This window comes from Euprymna scolopes, chromosome 21 (genome assembly GCF_053919585.1).
Source record: "Euprymna scolopes isolate OS-2025 chromosome 21, ASM5391958v1, whole genome shotgun sequence".
NCBI classification, from domain to species: Eukaryota; Metazoa; Mollusca; class Cephalopoda; order Sepiida; family Sepiolidae; genus Euprymna; species Euprymna scolopes.
In genome coordinates this window covers 53541252-53563144 of record NC_136502.1, presented here as the reverse complement: position 1 = coordinate 53563144, position 21893 = coordinate 53541252, and the positions used below count along the sequence as shown (strand labels likewise).

At 29.4% G+C, this 21893-nt stretch overlaps 1 protein-coding gene across 2 annotated transcripts; it reads left to right on the top strand.

Moving 5' to 3' along the window:
* The first annotated feature begins 1003 nt into the window (after window positions 1-1003).
* On the top strand, window positions 1004-17780 carry LOC145242355 (uncharacterized). 2 transcript variants are annotated; one of them, XM_080105360.1, is made up of 3 exons: window positions 1004-1286; window positions 13155-13266; window positions 16101-17780. In XM_080105360.1, the coding sequence occupies exon 3, from the start codon at window positions 16280-16282 to the stop codon at window positions 17057-17059; it is 780 nt and encodes a 259-aa protein (XP_079961486.1). In that variant the 5' UTR covers window positions 1004-1286; window positions 13155-13266; window positions 16101-16279; the 3' UTR covers window positions 17060-17780. The 2 variants fall into 2 exon arrangements, with proteins under 2 accessions (XP_079961486.1, XP_079961487.1); XM_080105361.1 differs by lacking the exon at window positions 13155-13266 and having other exon boundaries at window positions 1004-1277.
* Window positions 17781-21893: the final 4113 nt, after the last annotated feature.

Genomic DNA, 21893 nt, shown 5'->3' with positions numbered 1-21893 from the left:
GTACTTTTTAAATAAAAGAATTTTTTTAAACAACTATTTGAAAAGACCGCCATTACGTAAGCATTGTTACGGTGTTAGCGAAGTGCCGAAGCGGTGTTTCTTCTTGTTTTGAAATACGGATGGATAGAAGGACGTAAAAACAACACATACGTGTTAGCCGTCTAGCCTTGTGCGTGAAGAATTATGTGTTACCATAGATGAAAAATAACCATATTTTACTTATCAGTTTTGCCTTTAAAAAAAAAGTATTCGAGGATTTTTTTTCTTTTCTCAAAGAAATACATGAGGTTTTGATTTAATATATTTTATTTCTTCTTTATGGAGTGATTTATTTTTTAATATCTAAAAAAAAACATTGAACGAAATAGAAAAAATTGTCGTAATTCTACGAAAATTTCACTTAAAAAACAAAAATTCAACGTGGTATTTAAAAAGTTTTAAAACTTTGGACTTTATCTTCAATTTGTCAATTTGAGGTGAGAAAATTATTTTCATTTGAATAGATATTTCAAAATGGGGGGGGGATTAAAAAAAAACGCTTGTCTAGAATATTATATAGAGTTTCTGGAAAGAGCAGAAAATTTCACATTGAACCTGAAAATATCGTAAAAATTGAACTATTAGAAAAATTTTGGAAGATTTTAAAATTTTGAAAATTAAAAAAATTTAACTCGTAAAATCCAATTGATTTCATTACGTAAAAAACATTGCTGCATGAACACACGCAGACACTTTGTAAACACTGTTTAATATATATATATATATATATATATATATATTTCTATTATTTTTTAAACAAATTTAATAGTTTATTTTGGAAGTATATTCCATAAAGAAAATAAACAACCCGCTTTAAAATGTGCAATTACGATTTTTTTGTTTTTTTTAATATTTTATTCGCAGCTTTGTGTTACTATTTACAATGTCTCCCCACGGGAGAGAGTTAGACACCAGGGTTGTTTTTTAATGTGGAGAAAAGGAACAAAAATAAAAATTGACTCCGTCGTGAAGGATTTCTCTTCCACTGACAGAGAATAAGAAATTGAAGTGCAGCAGCACTACACTTTGATCTTCTTTGAGTTAGAGGTGCAAAAAATTCCCCCCAAATTCTGACACACCTAAAGCACCGATAATTCTTCTTTACTGAATTATCTCCCTTTCTGACTCTTTCATTTCTTTTTTTGATTTCAAATTTTCATTAGAAGTCTGTATATATCTAAACATGTGGTTATTTTATTATTTTCGATTTGCAAAGAAAAAATAAGACGAAACAAAAAGTACGTATGGTAAGTCTAATCACTACCGAAACTTTTCATGTTGCGATCATTTTATGACTGAATTTTAAGTTAGTGTTAAAGAGAATGAAACTTTGTTTAGTTGAATTTGCTTTTTATTTCTTCTTAATTCTCGGATTTACGCACATATGATCAACTTATTAAACGGAATTGTATTTTTTTTTAAATAATGAATTTTTTATTTATTTATTTATTTTTTACGACTCCGTATTTTCTCAAATTAACACCCAAGAAACAGAAGAGGCAGGCATTCGTTGGTTCTTTCCAGAATCACCGGCATATTTAAAAGAAAAATAAAGGAAAACCTCTATGATGTACATACTCCAAAAAATAATGTGTATTGTCATTAAATAGTTAATAGGAGCTTGTAGACATTACAACATAAATCTTGCCAGTTTTAATTATTGTTGAGTAATCTCCCTTAGTTTTGATTTTACATTGTTTTCAAAATGACAGACAATACGATATTTATGTGAACTTTTCCAAAATGTACACATGATCTAGTGACGTCATCAATTGATGTGCTTGCTTGATGCGAGCCACGGCGAACGATTTTTTTTTATTAAACTATTATTTACTACTGTAATTTAATTTAATAAGAATTTATGGTGCTTATACAGTTTAATCAAAACATTAAAAATTGAAATTATCGAAAAAAGGTTATATTGCACGGATCCATTTTGAACTGGAGATCTCCGAAAAAAAATTTCACTTAATTTGATCGAGTAGTTTTTTTTTTTTTTTTTTTTTTTTTACAGCGGAAAAACACGTTTTTATGAGAGCGCATTGAAGGCAGACATCTTGGATGTTTTCTTGATTTTTGTTTGGAGTTTAGAAACGCCACGGGGAGATAACTCCAGTTAAAGTGCCGAGACTCCCTCCACATCTTTAATACTAGCTTTCTTCCTAAAAATCGAACCTTTTTTGTTTGTTTTTTTGCTGTAAAACAAAAACTATTTTATGAAATTAAGTGAATCTTTTTTTTTTTTTTTTGAGAACTTCATTCCATAACGGATATGTACAATTACTTTTTTTTTTTTTTTTCGATATTTTCATCTTTTAATGTCTTGATTAAACTGTACAAGTACCGAATTTATTTTACATTCAAATAGTTTACTTAAAGATTAAATTATCGAAATGTAAAAAAAGATTCACTATTATCGTTAGGAATAATTAAGTAAAATCTGAGTTTTTTTTCAGTGGAGGTAGAAAACATAACACAAAAATAAAATGTTATGTGACTTTTTTGACATCTACGGAAGAGCAGAAGTGACAATAAAATAATTTGTTAGTTCACTTCACTACACATGTTATTTGTTTATTTAAGTTTTTGATCCTTTGGAACGATTTAAATTATTTATACGAGGGACCCCCCCCCCCTGAATGCTACTTGGGAATAATTTTCCCTTTTACCAGTTTGGTGCCTCCAACCTCTTCATTACTACTAAAATTAAAAACAAGCGTTAACGAAAGAAGTTTTTAAAATATCTAAAATTGAAAAAAAAAGTAAGTTTAATAAACTTTAAAATTAAACGTAAAAGACCAGAAAAAAATTATAAAAATAATTTAACAACTTACTTTTAATAGATAATTTGGTTACTTTTTAGTAAACACTAACAGAATAATCGAGTTAAGCTGTGAAATTTTAGAATGACAAACACAACTGCGGAAGTGAATGTTTTCAATCAACCAGTTCATTTTCGTTCAGTTTATGCTTCCATATTTTATTTCATAAAACAAGACATACCAGTGCTAGCAGTATCAGAATTTTGGGGGAATTTTTGACACCCCTAACAGAAAACTGCGATTAAAATATAGAAAACTCGTAATTTCTCTTTCTAAAGTGGGTTATTTATTTTCTTTATAGAATATGCTTCCAAAATAAACTATTTAAGTTGTTTAAAAAATAATAGAAATATTATTTTTCATTGTTTAAAAAACATTGTTTACAAAGTGCGTGCGTGCGTTCTGGGAAGCCATTTTGTTACGTAATGAAATCAATTGATTTTTATGAGATGAATATTTTTCAATTTTTAAACTTTAAAAATCTATCAAAATTTTCCTATTCGTTCAATTGTTACGTTTTTTTCAGGGTGAATGTAAAATTTTATGCTCTTTCCGATAAACTAAATATAATATTTTAGACAAACGTTGTTTTATAAATTCACCCCCCCATTTTGGAATGTCTATGAGAAATTTAATAATTAATTTTGCTTGAAACCTTTTATATATCACAAATTGAAGATAAAACATGAATAAATAAAATACTCAAATTTAAAACAACAAAAAATATCACTTATCTGGTAATTTACCGGTAAAGTCCAAAATTTAAATCCTTCTTTTTTCGATAACCACGTGTTATTTTTTATTTTTTTTTTTTTTTTTTACGTGGAAGCTTAATTTTTGTTTAGAATGTTCCAGTAATTAATAGTCGATCAGTTTATATAATTATATTTAATTCCTGGTTTCCTTTTTTTCGATATATAAAAAAAAAAGACGAATTCGGATTATGCAGATGTATAGTATAATAAAAAAAATATTCAGGTATTTCTTTAAGATATTAAAAAAAGAAAAATACCAATGAACATCTGCGTCATATAGTAATTCGTGTTATTGAAAAAATGAAAACTTTCAGATTTTTTCTACGATAGCGTCAAGGCACAATAATAAAAAAAAACGGACAAGTTATCTCCCTTAAGTCAGGCAAAAACACCGTCCACGAAGGCCACGCTCTGACCCGACATTCAGCATTCTTCGGAGCAGACGTTCAGACGTATTTACTAGTTTTTAAAGAATTTTATTGGAATAATGGTGAGTTTTTTTGGGTTTTTTTTACTACCCGTATTTTTTAACTTTCTGTAACTGATGAGAAAGTTGTATTTAAATTTTATTTTGACTTTTTAAACTTTATTTGAGTAAAAAACATTAATTTTTCAGGTAAGTTCACTTTATCGCCGAAAATGTTTCGGCGATAAAAAGTTACGTTTGTATTACTACTGTCTCTGTCTGTACACATAGATTAAAAAGAAAGTGGTCTAAAAACAAAAATATAGCAAATAAATGTTATCAAAGGCAAGATAAAATATAAAAAACTCGTAATTTCTATTTTTAAAGTGGGTTTATTTTCTTTCTGGAATATACTTCCAGAACTTATAAAGTGAGTTGAGAAATTCGAAAAAGTTGTCCCAAAACAAATATAGAACAAATAAATGTTATCAAAGGCAAGATAAGTTACATTTCTACCTAACTGGATATATTTTTTGTGTTTTTATTCAGTGTAACAATGTAACATGTTTATTCAGCTCGAAAAACATGCAGTGTTTAAAATTCAAAATGGCGCCCGACTCTCTCTCGGAGAGGGTAAGTTTGGAAAAAGGTATTATAAATTATAAACTAGACAAAATACTGTTAGAAATTCGCTCAATATATGTTACCGTGACATAAGTTGACATATATTCGGTTGATTTTTAATAGTATTTTGTCTAGTTTATTATTTATAACATCTTTTCCCAAACTTACCTTTTATTCTGAATTCAAACTGTCTGCTGGAAAAATTTATTTTCTTGTAAAAAAAAAAAAGACAAATATTGAAAAACTTTTTATTCTGGAATTTAAATCTGTCTAAAGAGAATTTATATTTTCTTATTTTGTTTTTAATAAAATTATTTAAACTTTTATTCTGATTTCAAAATGTACGCTGGAAAATTTTATTTATTTTCTTGTTTTAAAGACATTTGCAAACTTATCTTAATTTGTTCCCACTGAATTTAAAATAAACTCAATTTCTTATTTCAATAAATGCAAATGGAATTTCTTTGTCTTTCTGCTTAATTTCTCACATCTTTGAAGAATTTATAAGAAATTATTTGATTAAAATCTTACTTACATTGCAAAATAGGAAATGTCAATCCTAAAGTGTTACCTTCGTTTATTTAATACAAAACGGAATAAAAAACTTATATTATAAAGAAGACGTGTTTTGGATTGTTATTATTGTTATTATTACATTAAATATTTGTTTAATCATATATTGTAAATATGAAGAATTCCACACTTTATTCAATATAATCCAATATCGAGATTATTAAGGTTTCTGAATTAGTGGGTTTTTTTTACACTTATAGGCCTCCGTACATAAGTAAGAGATAATTTTTCACTTCCGGTGTCGTTACAACTTGCTTTAAAGACACGCGTGGTCGCGATGTGTGTTGGAAAAATCTTTCCATTTAAAAATACATGGATTATAATACATAAATATGAATAAATTCTCATACAGGAAGATTAAAAGAAAGCATATCTTACTCATTAACCAGGTAAGTTCTTTATTTTGCCGTTAAAATAATTATCGTAAGATTCAAGTAATGTTATTGTTCGAATGTTAAGTGAAGAAATCGACGGAAAAATAAATAAAATTGTTTATTTCTCTATTAAAGCTTTTATGATATTAAAATTTGGTCTTTGCTCGTTTTATTGAAATAAAATTTACGGGTTTAAATTACGTTTTACTATTATTAAAATCTGAAAGAAAGATAGGTGTATATTCAAAATGGCGACTTTGCCTGCGAATGTCCCCCAAATTCTGATACTGCTATCGCAGTGCATGTAGAAAAAACTGGATATTATGCAATATTAATTTTGAATCGGTTTTAATCTGGCCATAAAATAGGTGGCAAGAGTCATGTTTATATTGTAACTTTATATTTAAAAAGAATTTTCACACTATTAATTAATTAAAAAGTCTATGTTGTAGCAGACATTTTGAAATAATGGAATTTTAATCGTTTTAATCTTTTAAAAATCAGTTAATTTTTAAGAAGTTATTTTTCCTTGGCAATTCAACTGATTATAGTATATATTAATTAGAAAAATGCTATTAAAAAAAACACATAGTAATATTAAGTTTATATCAATTTCTTAATTGCAACTTCAAGGTAAAATTTTTTCAATAAGTGTATTTAAACTTTTAAAAACTAAATATTTTTTACTTTTTTGAACTCTTATGTTTCATAATAAATAGAAATTTTGATAGATTTAAATATATTTTGTTCGAATTTCGAAAAAATAAATATGGGGGGGGACACGCACTAAAAAAATATTACCCCTCATATATTTTATGGAAACTGTATTTTATATGTAATTTCATTCTAAAATGGATAAGTATCGAAAATTTCACGAAAATCTGGCTATTAGTTGATTTTTGCTAGATTTATTAAACACAGGTATGTTTTCATGTTCGGAATGTCTGCTACATGAGAACGTTATTTTAAAGCGCCAATTATGTAAACACGATTTTCGTTTCGCAATTTCATTATTTTCGTTCGATGAAAAATTTTTTTTTAAATTATTACTGGTCTATTTGCCCTTCTTTTAAATGGTACAAAAGTTATACAGATAATATTAATTTATGATAAAGTTACATCATGTTACATATAGGGTGGGGTAATTCTGTGGAGAATTTTGGCAGTCCCTACAATACACCCACTGTTCAACTGTTCTTATTTAAAATTTAAATTTGATCAATTTATGTGATTTTTGGAATATGCTAACTTGGTTTCATTACGGGTACGCGCATCATACAGATTTTTTTGTTTTTGTTCTTAATATAGGGGGAAATCTGAGCAAGAACTCATTTTTTAAAATTCAAAGTAAATGACTTTTATGTTGAATTAATATCGTGCAAATGTAAGAGTCGGTTGAACAATTTTTACTTTTTGTTATTATTGTCTCAAAAACGCTTACACTAATAAAAGTGGAATTTTCGACCCTCAGAGCAAATAATAACAGTAAAAACTTGGAAGGTAAAATTTATTCATCGTAATTTTTTGCTGTATTTTCAAGAAGATAAAAAAAAAAAAACCCTCATATTTTTCTACTCTCCATAAAACCAGTGAATTTTCCAAAAATTCTCCAAGAAGCTAAAAATGGAAGCGAATGTTATTTCTACATATTTTGACATTGTTAATATCACACAACACGATTTTTAAAAGTCTCTCAAAAATCAAATTGGTCAATTTTTTACAGAATTATTTTTAAAAAAGCTAAAATAAAATAATATATAAAAAAAATCTCATTAACCCCCCCCCCCAAGTGATCTTATCAGAAGTTTTTTGGGGAGATTGACATTTTAGTTGTTTTACATATTAAAATATACTGAACTGATAAAATCAAATTTATTTAATTTTGGGTCACAATCGTTACTGATTTATATGACTTCTGATATTCCGAGAAAAAGTAGTTGCAAAATATATTAAAATTAAAAAATATATATAAAAAAATTATGTATTATTTACATTTTAAAATTTTCGCTTGTGAAATTTCAAAATATTTACAAAATTATTTCTTACTTTTTTTAATGATTGAATTTTTCAAACTCTGTGAAAAAAATGTGGAAAATGGACTCTTAATGCTTATTATGAATAAACAATCTTACTGCTAATGATTAAAACATAAAATAAATAAATAAATAATAATAATAATAATAATAATAATCGATGCCGCTTTTTCGTCAACGAGCAAATAAAGATATATTTAGAAATCGAACGTGAATATTTATGGAAGACCAACTTGTTCATCTTCGCATTTCACTAATAAAAATCGTTGTGTATCCTATATTACTTGTTTCTTCATTGTCAAAACAAAAATATAATTTCTAAACCAAGTAACTAAAACAATTATGATTTAAAAGTTAAGTAAATTTCGTTGTGCCCGGCTGATTTTACAATATTAAATAAAAAAAAAAGTGAATTTAATTTATAATTCCATACAAAAATTCTGAACTGATAACAAGTGTCCGATAAAGTTAGTTTAAAGATTTACTTAAAATTCAAATAAGGCTTAGTTTTAGTAATTAAAAATTAATATTTCCTAGAATAAAGAAGAATTTAATATAAATAATTTAAATATTGGTCTTTTCGGGCTAGAAATTATGATATTGAAAATTATTATAATGTTAGTAACAAGGGAAATTTGTCACTTTAGACACTGTTCATTGATACCGGAAGTTAATTGTTTCAGGTGTTTTCTGCTTAAATGTTATGTTTTTTCGATGTATACACGCCTATATATATATATCTTTTTCATTATATTTCAAACCCAAAATAGGATATTTTACTGTTATATTTCACTTGACTAATGCTTAAATTGTTACATATAGGGGTTTCATTGAGAGAGTTTTAGGAAGAGTCTTATTACAGTGAGGGATGTTGTAAGACTCAGAGAGAGAGAGAGAAGTTGTAAGAGTTCTAGAGAGGGATTGTTCATGTTAGGTGAGATTCTTATATATGAAAATGTTCATTCCTTAATTGTGTTGAATGGAAGAAGAAGAAAGCTCTTTGAGTGAGGACATGATGATGTTGAGACGTGTATGTAAAGACATATATTAACACAAATACATAATACAATTGGACTTTACCTTTCCGTAGGAATCATAAGACACAAGATGAGCTTTACAAAAAACATAATGGTTTATTCTTCACATGGCCGTGTTCCATCACCAAGAATTCAAAGTCTCACATTTTTCCTTGAAGTGACGTCTCGCTTTCAGACGTCTGACTCCCCCCGAGTTTCTTCACTGACTGTTTTCTAACTAAAGTTTTTCTCTATTCCTAGAACTTTTTATTTTCCGTGACGTCATACACATGTTAAAACATGTGCATTCTTTCACGTGTCCTGGACATACGTGTCCAAAACTTTTCCTATTTCTACAAAAGGAATTTTAACCTATATTCAATATATTAAAAACATTATCTTATAAGCTGCATTCTTTCAATTTAAAATTTCATAATAAACTTGACAGCTCACATTCTTTTCTTGAATATTTTATCTATATTCTAAACAAATGTTTATTTTACATTTTTAAATTCTCACACGTAATCTATTTCTAAACTAGATTACGAGGTTCGAATTCCGCCTATACTTTTTCATTTTCATTTTAAACTAAATTCTCCATTTTTATACTTACATGAAAAAGGGGACAGCCCTTATCATGTAACAAAATCACAACTTTAACTCAAAATGGAAAATTGGTTGAATGGAATTTGTTTAAACGGCAAAAACTGATAAGTGAAATGTGGTCATTTTTCAGGTACGGTGGCCCATATTGACTAACTTTTGTTTACAGCAAACACATGTCAGAAATAGAAAGGGGAGATAAATTCTGGCGCTTTTAGGCCACCAAAGTTCTCAACTAGAAGAAAGAGAGACGTTGGTCTCTCCTTTCTTCCAGTTGTGACCATCTGATATCGTTGATTTTCTTGAAATCTTTTTTAAATAAAACCGATTTAAAAAAACAAATTTTGCATATTTTGCTATTAAACCTGTTATTATTTTCAAATTTGGTATTTGCTCCTTTTATTAAAAAAAAGGGTTTAAATTACATTTTTCAAGTAGTTATAAACTTCGAAAGATAGTAAGTCTAATTATTCAAGTTTTTATCTCACATTTTTAATGGCGATTTTTGACACTGCTAGGTGTCGAATATTAGTGTCATACCTAGACTTAACTCCTACCCTCACATATGTAACACTATGTGACTTTAATATAAGTTTATGTTATCATCGTAACTTTTGTACAATTTAAAAGAGGAAGCCTAATATGAATCAATAATAAACTTTTTAAAAAGTCAGCACAGGAAAATAATGAAAATGTGAGACTAAAATCGTGTTGCATTATCAACGTCTTAAAATAATGTTCCTATGTAGTAGCAAATTGTAACGTGTAGTCATATCCCTGTTTAAGAAATCTATCAAAAAATCAACTCGTAATCAGATTTTCATTAAATTTTCTACACTTATTCACTTGAAAACACAAAACGAAATACGTTTTGTTCTGTGTTGACCTCTTCATATTTTATTTTACGAAAACTGAACAAAATGATTTAGAATTAACAAAAATTTCAACATGTAATAATATTTACTTTTATTTCTAAAGCAAATGTTATTTTTACTTATCTTGAATTCGTAAATAAAAAATGGAAATGAAGTCAATAGTGTTGTTTTGTAAATAAATTAGATTTTTCTTGGTGACATATAGCTAGTTGAACTGCAAAAAAAAAAAAATTCTCAAAAATAATTAATTTTTAAAAAATGTATATGATTTAAATTCGATAATTCCAAACAATCAGTTTTAAATATAGAATTAAGAGTAAGGTTTTTCAAGTTTTTGCAAAATATTTTAATATAAGTTGCCATCTGTAAAAATATCAAAATCAATACCAATTTAAAATGTATTTTTCTAAAAATGTGATTTATTTGACACTAGTGAGAGGTAATCGGCGTTGCTCGGGTGTTTGGAGGTGTGTGTGGTTTTTGGTAAATCAAAACTGTGGAGGGGGGTAAAATAAAAAAAATGTTTTGGTAGGAAAGTATGAGGATCGAACCCAAACCCTTGAGGCAAAGTTGGAAATTAAAGTGTGAAAAAAAAGAGTGCGACATTAACCATTGTGACACCGCGAGATGCTAATGGAAACACGTTTGAATTTATTTAATTACTTGGATTTGGCAGGTGCACGTTTTAATTACTTAAACTGCGGGATAGTATTTCATTTACTGCGGGAACGCTTTTTTTATTTTTATTTTCCCAAGATGTTGGGGGAGGGGAAACAGCTCCTCTTGTCCAAATTGAATAGCAATTGTTTGATATATGGAAAATATTTCCACATTGATAAAAGCTGATTGCTTTCGGACATTTCCGCCGATAGACGGAAAATGCTGCCAGAATTAGTGTCGCTTTTATTATAGGAAAAAGACTAATCCACATGCGGCGAGCAACAAATGTTGAATATTTATCTTCCCAAAGTCGAGCAAATTAAATAGACAGGCGAGCTCCGTTGTTAACTTTGAGATATTACGATTTACATGTGATATAAAAAGTTTTAAAAAGTTGTTAGGCGACCGACCGCTTCTCTGAAAAAGCCTTTTGTAGACATACAGAAAAAGCGAACACACATACATACATTTTTGCTTTTATATTTATTGATTAGGGCCTTCCATTTTTAACAACGTTTTAACCCTTAAAATATGGAAGCCCATAAGGGATAAGTTATTAATGTTTGTTATAACAAAACTCATCAATATGTTAGCCATTTGGATATACATAGTTATTTTACAAGAAAACAAGTATTAGCCCAAGTTCACAAGCGGACCTCATGTGCATGCATATCTTGATTATGGAAGATGAGGTTAAGTATTTGCAATTATTGCAGGGAGTATCAATGGCCTCCTACATATAGCACTTGGTATTCCCAAATTGTCACTTATCTGGTACTGACTAGACTCAATGTTGTTTAACTTCGGTGATCTAACAAAAACCAGTGTATCAACGTCCATTATGCTGTATATTTAGAGTATAATACATATTTCGTTTGGGGAATATGATCTATATGTATTTTAAGTTTTATTACCATTAAAATACGTGATTTTATTAAATACATTTAGAAGACCTTGTTGTTGTTAATAAGCATATATTATAAACTAGCCCACACGTGTCCTAGTGTTGCCTGGGAAATTAGATTAAGTAACCAAAGTGTAATACCACTACTATACTACTGATGATGTTAATGGTAATATTAATATTGAAAAACATATACAAATAATGATGATACTACTAACAGCAATATTGAAAATAGAACTAACAAGAGCGATAAAATAGTACTATTAACTAAAAATACTAACTAAACTGGTAATAAATGAAACAAAAATAATAACATTAATAGCAGTAAATAATAATAATAGTCACAGCCAAGTAGAGTCAAGGAGGAAGGAAAGACTGAGGAGAGAGCACTGACTAAATCTCTGCTGGATAGGTGCCTAGAGAACTGAGACTTTGAGGTGGTTTATTGCCATTCAGATTTCAGTAAAGACTAATAGCCACTACCAACGAGAAATCAATGGCTAGCAGCTGTTGCGATAATGCAAATTTATTTGCAAATATTATCGAAAGAGTTGGAGAGTACTGGAAATCTGGGGAGACTTGTTGTCATTCAGTTTCTAGGGAACACCACAGGCTGTTTTCAAGGAGAGATCATTGATTACCTGTGTGAAAACTTGTGAGCCAATAATAATAATAATAAACAATAACAACAAAAATAATGGTGATGATCATGATGCGTAACGGAATAACTTACGACTACCCTTGTAGGTTTACAATTATTAGGTTCAACTGTGTATGTTAAGAATAGCTTAATAAATTATCTTCCTTTAATGATGATTTTTTTTAAATACGTGCACAAGATGTAAGTGCTTATAACAGTAAGTATTACAGTAAATTACATAAAAAATTTGTCCCAATTTTGTCTGAATTTAAAAAACTGTCAATGAGAACTGTGAAATAATAGATTTCAAACGCATTTGTTGCTTTCTTGTTGACATTTTGTTGTGAGAAAGAAACTACTAAAAATTTATTTCACAGCAAAAATGAATTTCTAGAAATTCCTTAGAGTTTGAATGTGTTTGGTAATATTAATTTAAACATTTTTTAATTGTTTTAACAATATCCCTTTAATAAATTCTGTAGTCTGAATATAAATGCAATTTGTCAACAAATATATAGTAATTTTATTGGAAAACTGAAACTATAATATTATAAAACTTTCAATAAACAGATAAAACTAAACATCTTTCAACTTTAAAAAAAGAAAAAGAGAAAGAAACTGAATCATATTTTTCTTTCTTTTAATAACATATTTTTGCATTATTAATGTGTTCTAAAAACAGTTTTATCTGTTTATTCAAAGTATTTAAATTCCTAATGCTGCTTCCAAAATATTTAATACCAATTTTTATATAATACTAACAGGCCCTGTTATACGAAATTAAAGTACTTCTGTTGTTATTGTTGTTTTTGTTGTTGTTGTTGTTGTAGCTCAACCAGCAGCCTAACCACGTTTAGAACGGCTTTCAAAATGGACGCCACCATCCTCCCTATGTTAAGAACGGCTTTCAGAATAAACACCTCTTTTTTGAGTGGGAGAGAGGTTGGTCATTTTGTATATTTTTGAAAGAAATATATTTCACAGCAAATAGGTTTGTGACATATTCGTGTTTACACATAATTAAAAGTATCTAAATTACATACAGATATCTTTCAAATATACATAAAAGCAAACTACAATTGTATTTCGGTTTGTGACCTGCGTGGGTTTATAAATAGAAGCAAAACATTGATTATTACTTATTTGCAGGTATGGGCAAACATGGCTAGGGACATAGTTTTGAAAGCTGATTTATCATAATTTTTTGTAGGTTTCCGACTACTTTTTGATTGTATTTGAAAGATTAAGGACTGAAGTTAATTTCCCTAAGGAAAGAAATATTTGTATACATGAAATAAAAGTTATGAAAAATGTTTTCACAGCAACCAATTCAGCTAAATTTTGAAAGTTAAATAAATTCATTGTAAAAATCTTTGAGAGATAAATATTAGTTTTCTGGGTTTATTTAAAAAAAAGTAAAGTCCTAAGATATTGAATTAAAATTAAAAAAAAAAAACACCTTGCTTGTACAAAAATAGCTTAATTAGCCCCTAAATCGAGGGATTCTGCACTTCACAAAATCGCAACAATGTTTGTATCATTTTTACCATTTTTTAATATAATTATTTTTCTATGTGGCTGTTTTACAATTTTTTATTTTTATTTTTCAAGATTATGTAAAAATTATGTTACGCTGAAAGTTTCACATTCATGAAAGCCAGGAAAATATTAGAATCTTGCATATAAAAATTATGCGAAATTTGTAATTTCCAAAAAAGTAGAAATACTTTTTGCAATTATAATTTTTTTGTGCAAAAATATTAAATAAATAATGATAATATCGGTAGTTTGGGAAATTAATTTTTCTTTGAGTTATATCGAATTCATTAATACAGACTTTAGAGACTTTTTTTTTAATGTTCCAGTAAAAATTAAATAATTTTTTTAATTGTTATAATTTATGATGCTTTATTTTCATAAAAAAGCAAAATTCTTTCATTTATTTACTACTGGAAGCCATAACTTTAGTAACGGTAATTTTTGTTTAAACAAAATAATAGATTTTCACTAAGATTTAAATAAAAATAATGTGTTCATTACATTCCGTGATCATTAGTTGATAAATACTGAAAATTTCATTAAAATTAGTTAATTTTCTGATTTTTGGTGATTTTTTATACATTTTGAGAATTGGCATTCATATTGCATGTACCTAGTTATTTGCTTTGTGAGACCACAGGTGCAAAAAAAAGTTAAAAAGTCCCCCCCCCATGGAAAAGTGCAAATAGCATCTAGTACCGTGTCGAGTAAGCAAAAAAGTACCCCCCCCCCCAAAAAAAAAAGAAGTTACTGACAGTTCCAAGACACAAACATGGAATGCTAAGTGGAAAAGGAGGCGAAGAAAAAGTAAACACTTTTAACAAAATAGTCATGGTAAATTGTCACTTTAATTGGCTTCAAATTAACCCTTATAATGCATGACTGAATTAGTGACCTAAATAAAAATTTAACACGGCTGATCTCTCTCTATCTCCCTCTCTGTATCTCTCTATCACTAACTGTCCGTCCCTCCCAATCTCTGTCTCTTTCTTTCTAATGGAGTAAATGAAATGTTATAATTACGAAGTAAAGGAAAATTTAAAAAATCAATTGTGTTTTATGTTTTAACTAAATAAATGAAGACATAAGTAAAAAGCAATATGTAGAAGTAATGGAGACGGGAGTGAGTGGAATGAGAAACAGTTTCACGTAGCTGTGTATTATCTAGGATGTCTGTTGATGATGAATGAATATAATAGTATCATAAATGATTTAATTTAATATGGGAATGTCCAGAAAAGCAAAGTTAATGTAGCTAATCAATAATTACTAAATGTAGAGCAGTTTGTAAAGAAACAAATAGATATGTAAAAATAAAAATGGCGGCAGATTTATAAGTGGCGAACCATTTGTTTAATGGTGGAAGAAGCGAATAGCAGAATTTGAGAATGTCTACTGTGCAACCAATCAGCTGGGCTGGATTTTGGCGGAGGATAATTATATATATAATTATATAATTAGAAGTATGTGTAAGTTATCATGTGTATGTGTCGCATAATGAGTTAAGAACGGTTATAACTCAGTAGAGCAGGAATATGTAGACATGGTGCCAGTGTCAAGTGGGAGCAGTGAAAGTACAGGAAAAGTAAAGGTAAAATAGGAACTACTGTCTCTGTAGATGATGAGATTGTGAACTAACATGAGATATTAATATAACACTTAATTGTGTATATAATGTCGTTCTAAAGTTACATAAGGTAGTGGCTAACAATGTAGACATAATAAATTTGTATGTGGCATCTGTTGTTGTAAACCTATAGTAATTTGGTCCAGAGGGGAAAAACTGTGTCGCTTTTATTATATATAGGGATAATGCGTTATTTGTAATCTTTTCATTTTTTACTTGAAATAATCAGTTTATTTTCAATAAACATAAAGTCTTAGAAAATAAAGAACATTATTTAGTTTGTAATGATGGTATTTGGATTTTAAAAAAACCTACTGGATATATAACAATATTATATATATATATATATATATATATATATATATATATATATATATATATATATATAATATAATATTTACATTTTTGATGCAGAATCTGCTTTTAAATATAAACATGTTTTGAATTTGAATTTGCCTAAAATGTAACACTATATTTTATTAGAGACAATTTGCAAGCAATTAAACATTAGATCAGGGTCACATGAATGCTAATGATTGTAAGTCAAATTTTAGCGATTTATGCTTTTTTATGTATAAATTTTTAAATAAAATATCTTATTCATTCACAGGAAACGCCAACAATATCAAAAATTAAAAATCCAATGCACGCATTGGATTGGAAAATTACTTTGAAATGTGTAATTATTATCAGCCATTTAAAAGTCTACTGTGCAAGGAACACTGAAAAAATCTTAACATAAGAAAATATTTTCTTAAGCGTAAATTTTATTGAAACATATATGAACAGATGGGAGATAAATCATATTCTTGTGAAGTGTGTGGTTCATCATTTGCAAGAGCACATACGTTAAAGCTACACATTCGAACCCACACTGGAGAAAAGCCTCATTCCTGTAAAGTTTGTGACTCATCATTCACAAACAACTCTGATCTAAATAAACACATGCGAATTCACACCGGTGAGAAACCTTATAGCTGTGAAGTGTGTGGCGCATCATTTACACAAAAATCTGTTTTAATCCCACACATGCGAAACCATACAGGCGAGAAACCTTATTCTTGTGAAGCCTGTGACTTATCATTCTCACGAAAATCTACCTTAACAATTCATATGCGATCTCACACTGGAGAGAAACCTTATTCTTGTGATGTCTGTAACCTATCATTCTCACGGAAATCTACTTTACTCGCACATGTGGCAACGCACAGTGGGGAGAAGCCTTACTCTTGTGAAGTCTGTGGCTCCTCGTTCACACAGAAATCTAATTTAGCAATACATATACGTATCCACACTGGGGAAAAACCTTATTCTTGTGAAGTTTGCGGCTTTTCATTCACAGTTAAATCTAGTTTAAAGATACACATGCGTATTCACACGGGAGAGAAACCTAACTTTTGTGAAGTGTGTGGCTCATCATTTGCAAACAAATCAAACCTAAAAAAACATATGCGAGTCCATACTGGGGAAAAACCGTATTCATGTGAAGATTGTGACGCGTCATTTACTCAAAAAAGCAGTTTAATTAAACACACGCAAACCCACATTGAACCATCCATGAAAAGTTGAATATCAAATGCAGAAGCAAGCCCAGGGAACATGTTTACCAGAAAGAACAGTTGGAAATAAGTCATACACCATCAACTATGATTATGCAATTCCTACAGCTACATATCTAGAAAACGGAGCTATTAAACTATTGCTTACATGGGACAAAAAGGAGAACGAAACAATTAGAAGTTAGTGTCTCCAATAATGCTGGCTTAAATAACACTAAGAAGGAAAAGATAATGAAATACGAAGATCTTATGTACAACGTGAAAAGAAACTGAAATCTTAAGAAGATCTTTATGATTCCAGTAATTATAGAAGCAACCAGACTCCTGGAAAAGAATTTCAAAAACTACCTGACAGATATAGTCGATGAACCAAGTGCAAGAGAGATACAAAAAGTTTCACTAAGTTTAGAACCTTAAAAAGACCTCTCGGTTGGAATCTCTGGCATCTAGTAAAATATTCTATTCCAAACTAGAACACAATAAGAAAATTTTAAAAGTCAGGAAAGTTAAATTAACTAAAAAATGATAAACCTTATTTCCATGAAATGTGTCTTTCCTTTACACACAAATCTACTCATTCAATAAATATGTTCACGCTTTGTGTACATCATCCAGTGCTTCTTGCATTATCATTGTCCGGTTTTTACTGTCCAAACATTGTATCAATACTGCAAAACCAGTTTTATTCTTTTCAATAAATTCTGTTTCATTATTGTTTTCGGGGGTGATTGGATAATTTTGTACAGTTTCTATATTCTTAAATATTCCAAAAAGTTCTCCTGACAAATCGAATTTTGATTCAGATCTGTCAAAGTAAAGGAGATTTTTTAATTAATCCGGTCATGATCAGCAGAACATAATTGTCTTCTCTTTTCAAGATGAAAATTTTTCACCAAAGAGTTCAAAGATTTATTATATTTTATCAAGTGGTTCTGCCTCAGCATCTGATGGGTTCGTTCTTATCATGGATGATTATAAAATAGAATGAAGCAAATCATTGTCATATAAAACAAACCTGAAGAGACGACCTTAGTTATTGATTTAACATTCCAAACAACTATCACCTTTTTAATGTCAGACATGAAAGAAAAGCAATATATAAGGACCTCAAGACTGACTTTTAAACAATGTACACTATGAGGGAAATAAATATTATACATGCTGTTGTTGGGGAAATTAGCCTAATGAAATACATCTACTAAAATACGTAATGGGTGAACTATAGTAAACTACAGATAACAAACAAAAGAACTGACAGTATTCACACCTCAAAAACTGGCATCTAGTTGTAAGGTTCTGCACTTAATGTCATTTTTCCAAAACACATAAAACAATATATTAAAGAGATACAAACAGTTGCACTTAAAGGGACACTTAAAATCTTAAAAAAGATCTCTTGGATGGAATATATAAGATAGCAAGTTAGTGTTGTTTTGAAGAGTGTGGTCACAACCTACGTAAATATAGATTCAGGCCCTTACACTGAAAAAATGACGTCATGTCTGAAGTCCTAGCAAGCAAAATCTGTCAAAAAAATAAATTCATTCGATAATAAAAGATTTTACAATTTTTTACAGATTTTTAGCTATGATTAACCTGATTATATTTATGGCCGTCTTTCTAATTTATTTCTTTTATCTTTCCTCGAATTTTATTAATTATATTTTATAAATATAATAAAAGTGCATTTTATTTTTTACTAGCAGGGAGTACCCCGGCATTGCTTGAGTGGAGGATATTGGCACAAGGATGAAGCAATGTTAAAAATAGCTTCCACATGGTTAAAATAAAATAAAAAGACAGAGAGAGAGGGGGGGGTTGAACTTTCCATGCGAACCATTATGCCAAAGGGGATAATGAATTCAATGAGTTGGTAATTAACTTTTTCCTGGGTGGAGAATCTTGGTACAAGGACAAAATAAAAAAAATTTAAAAAAAGATAGAGAGATGAGATTGAACTTGAAAACGTAGGGTAATTAGTCTTCCTTGATAACCATTAAGCTAAAGAGGATAGTGAATTCCACGAGTTGGTAATTAACTGAGGATCATAGGAGTCGCCACACATGCACAGAAATGAGTGTTGCTTTTAAAACTGGCCAGGATCCAGGTAAGCTTCCCGTTTTCTGTTGGTATAAATACAAAATAAAATTGTTTTCCCAGGAAAGAAAATGTGACACAAGGTTGTGTTTTCTGTGGACTAAAAATAATTTGCTTAAAAATGAAATTTCTCAGTATAGAAAGGTGGTTTCCTCCACCATTGACCGAGAACTAATCTCATTTTGCCACCAGGCCGTTGAGCTGTTGTTTGCATTTGAACAGTTTTTTTTTATACAAAAAAGTCAAACAAACAACCGAGATGACGCCACAGTGGGAATTTTGTTTAACTCCAAAAAAAATAAATAAATAAAGGAAAGAAAGTATGTCCATTTGCGAATGCGAGATATTATGATCTGGGAAGTATGTGAAAACTTTTTGCAGAATCTAATGGATGCGAGAATCCCAATGCAAAAAGCCTTTGGTGGACATACACAAACACTCGCACCCATTTTGTCTTTTATATATATTTGACTAGCGGGGGTGCCCGGCATAGCCTGGCACGGCCCCGAGTGAAAAGAAAAATAAAACTTTTGGGAGGTAGGCTCGAACCCGAAGCCTTGAGGCGAATAGCCTGATGACTTACCACGATGCTATGAGGGCAGGGATTTTAGAACAGCTGAAAATAAACGTTTAAAAAGCATCAACATTTTCTAGGTCAAACATCACGCCATGGTGGTAGTAATAGTAGTAGTAATAGCAGAGAAAATGAAATCACAGCACAAATTTTGTAACATAAAAGTCACTGAACAAAAAGATACAGACGACCTTATTTCGTAAATTGAACATATTATCTAGACAGTATATAAAAAGTTCTTAGAAAGAGTAGCCCCCCCAGTCCCCCTTCCCAAAAAAATCCTTTGCCGGACATACAAAAAGAAATGCATACACGTACATAAAAAAAAAACACACACAAACACATTTTCGCTTTTATATTATAGATTATATTGTCCTCAATCTTAAAAAGCATGACTTTTGTGTAAAACCAGATTAAAGCATGTATACACTCTTTACAATTAAAAAATCATTAAATTTGTGTTCACATAAAAATACCATTTTCATTTTAAGAATAAACCATAATATTCTGTAAATATATAAGCATTTGTGTGTGTGTGTGTATATATATATATATATATATATGTAATAATGTCAAATACATACTTATAGCAAGTGAGCTACACAAATATTTGGTTCTTTCTATTAAAAGAATTCTCCAGCTTAACTGTTAATCTGATTAATTCCTTGGATGGAGTGAAACACTTGTAATAAGTGTATATTTTACATTATTGCAAAGCTTGAGAGTATTGAGTGGTTATATATTAGGTTGGTACAAAAATAATGTCGTATTTTTTGTTCAACGTCATGTAAAAAAATGACATTTTTGCACCAACCTAATAAAATTATATATATATATATGTATGTATAAAGTGATGGTTGTGTGGTTTCAACGAGAGAAAAAAGTGTATATTTAAAAAAGTGTAGCCAGTAACGATTGTAGGTTTTTCATACTTTTACCATTTTTTAATATAAAAATATTTAAAACATTAAAAAGATAAAAGTCTGAAAAGCCTACAATTGTTGATGGCTACACTCTTTATATACCATTATTACAAAATGTAGTCTTTACGCGACACATATATATATATATATATATATATATATATATATATATATATATATATATAATAGTCATGTAAAGACTACATTTTGTATTATTAATGTTATCAACTTTGTTACATTAAAAAGTTGATAGCAGCTTTTTTTTACTGTTTTGATTTAATAAAAATATTGTCGCATCGAGCGTCTTAAATTATGAGATAAAAAATGAATGCATCTCTTAGTAAACAATGAAAAATTGTAAAACAGCGCCTTTTTGTCAACCATTTTTTTTCACAAATATGAAACAATAGCCATAAAATAGAAACGAACTCAAAGAATACGAAAATACTTACAGAGCCAGTAACTTTTCTCTTTTCTTTTCCAAACAACAATCAACATGTCTGAAGACGGTTGAAGGCCAATCTGACCGAAACGTTGTGCAAATAACACTCAAGATGAGAACAATCGTTTGATTAGTATTAGCAATATAAACAATCAGCCCTCATCTAAAAAATTCAGAACTGTTTAAGAATATTTTAAATACTGTATTTTTTGTCCAAAAATAACAGAAAATTTTTTTTGAATTAAGTAGTTTTTATAAAGCATGAAAGCGCATGATAAAATTTTGTACTTTTGCCAAAAAAAGTACCTTGTAAAAATAATAACATTACTATTTAGAAACCCATCTGTTACATGAGTAGGGGTGAGTATTTTGAAACTATTCTGTACTTTCACCTTACAAGTTGTTAAGGAATAGAGAGAGAGAGAGAGAGAGGGGGGGAGAGTGGAATTATAGTGTAGACACGTTGACCGGAAGTAAAAGATCAGCTGATTTGATTGCGTGTGAGTCATGTGATCAGGTTAGCTGAATCGTTGAGATTTGATTTGGACTCAGAAGACAACGGACGGCTTCCCGTTGTCTCCTCCTCTTCACTGGGGGGGGGGACGAACGCTGACGTGTGTAGAAGAAGAACCCACACAGGCCGATTTCACTTTCCAACTTCTGCAGGACATCTGGGAAAGTGAAATAAACTATAGAACTAATTCCTTGTCTTGGAGTGATTGAATGTTCATCCAAAAACAGGTATCAAGTCTCCCTCCAGGACGAGAAATTTCCAGATGGTCCAACATCGAAGAAGCAGAGGTAGGTT

Excerpts from the sequence above, each read along its gene's own strand:
- LOC145242355 (XM_080105361.1), top strand. The coding sequence starts at position 16,280 with ATGGGAGATAAATCATATTCTTGTGAAGTGTGTGGTTCATCATTTGCA.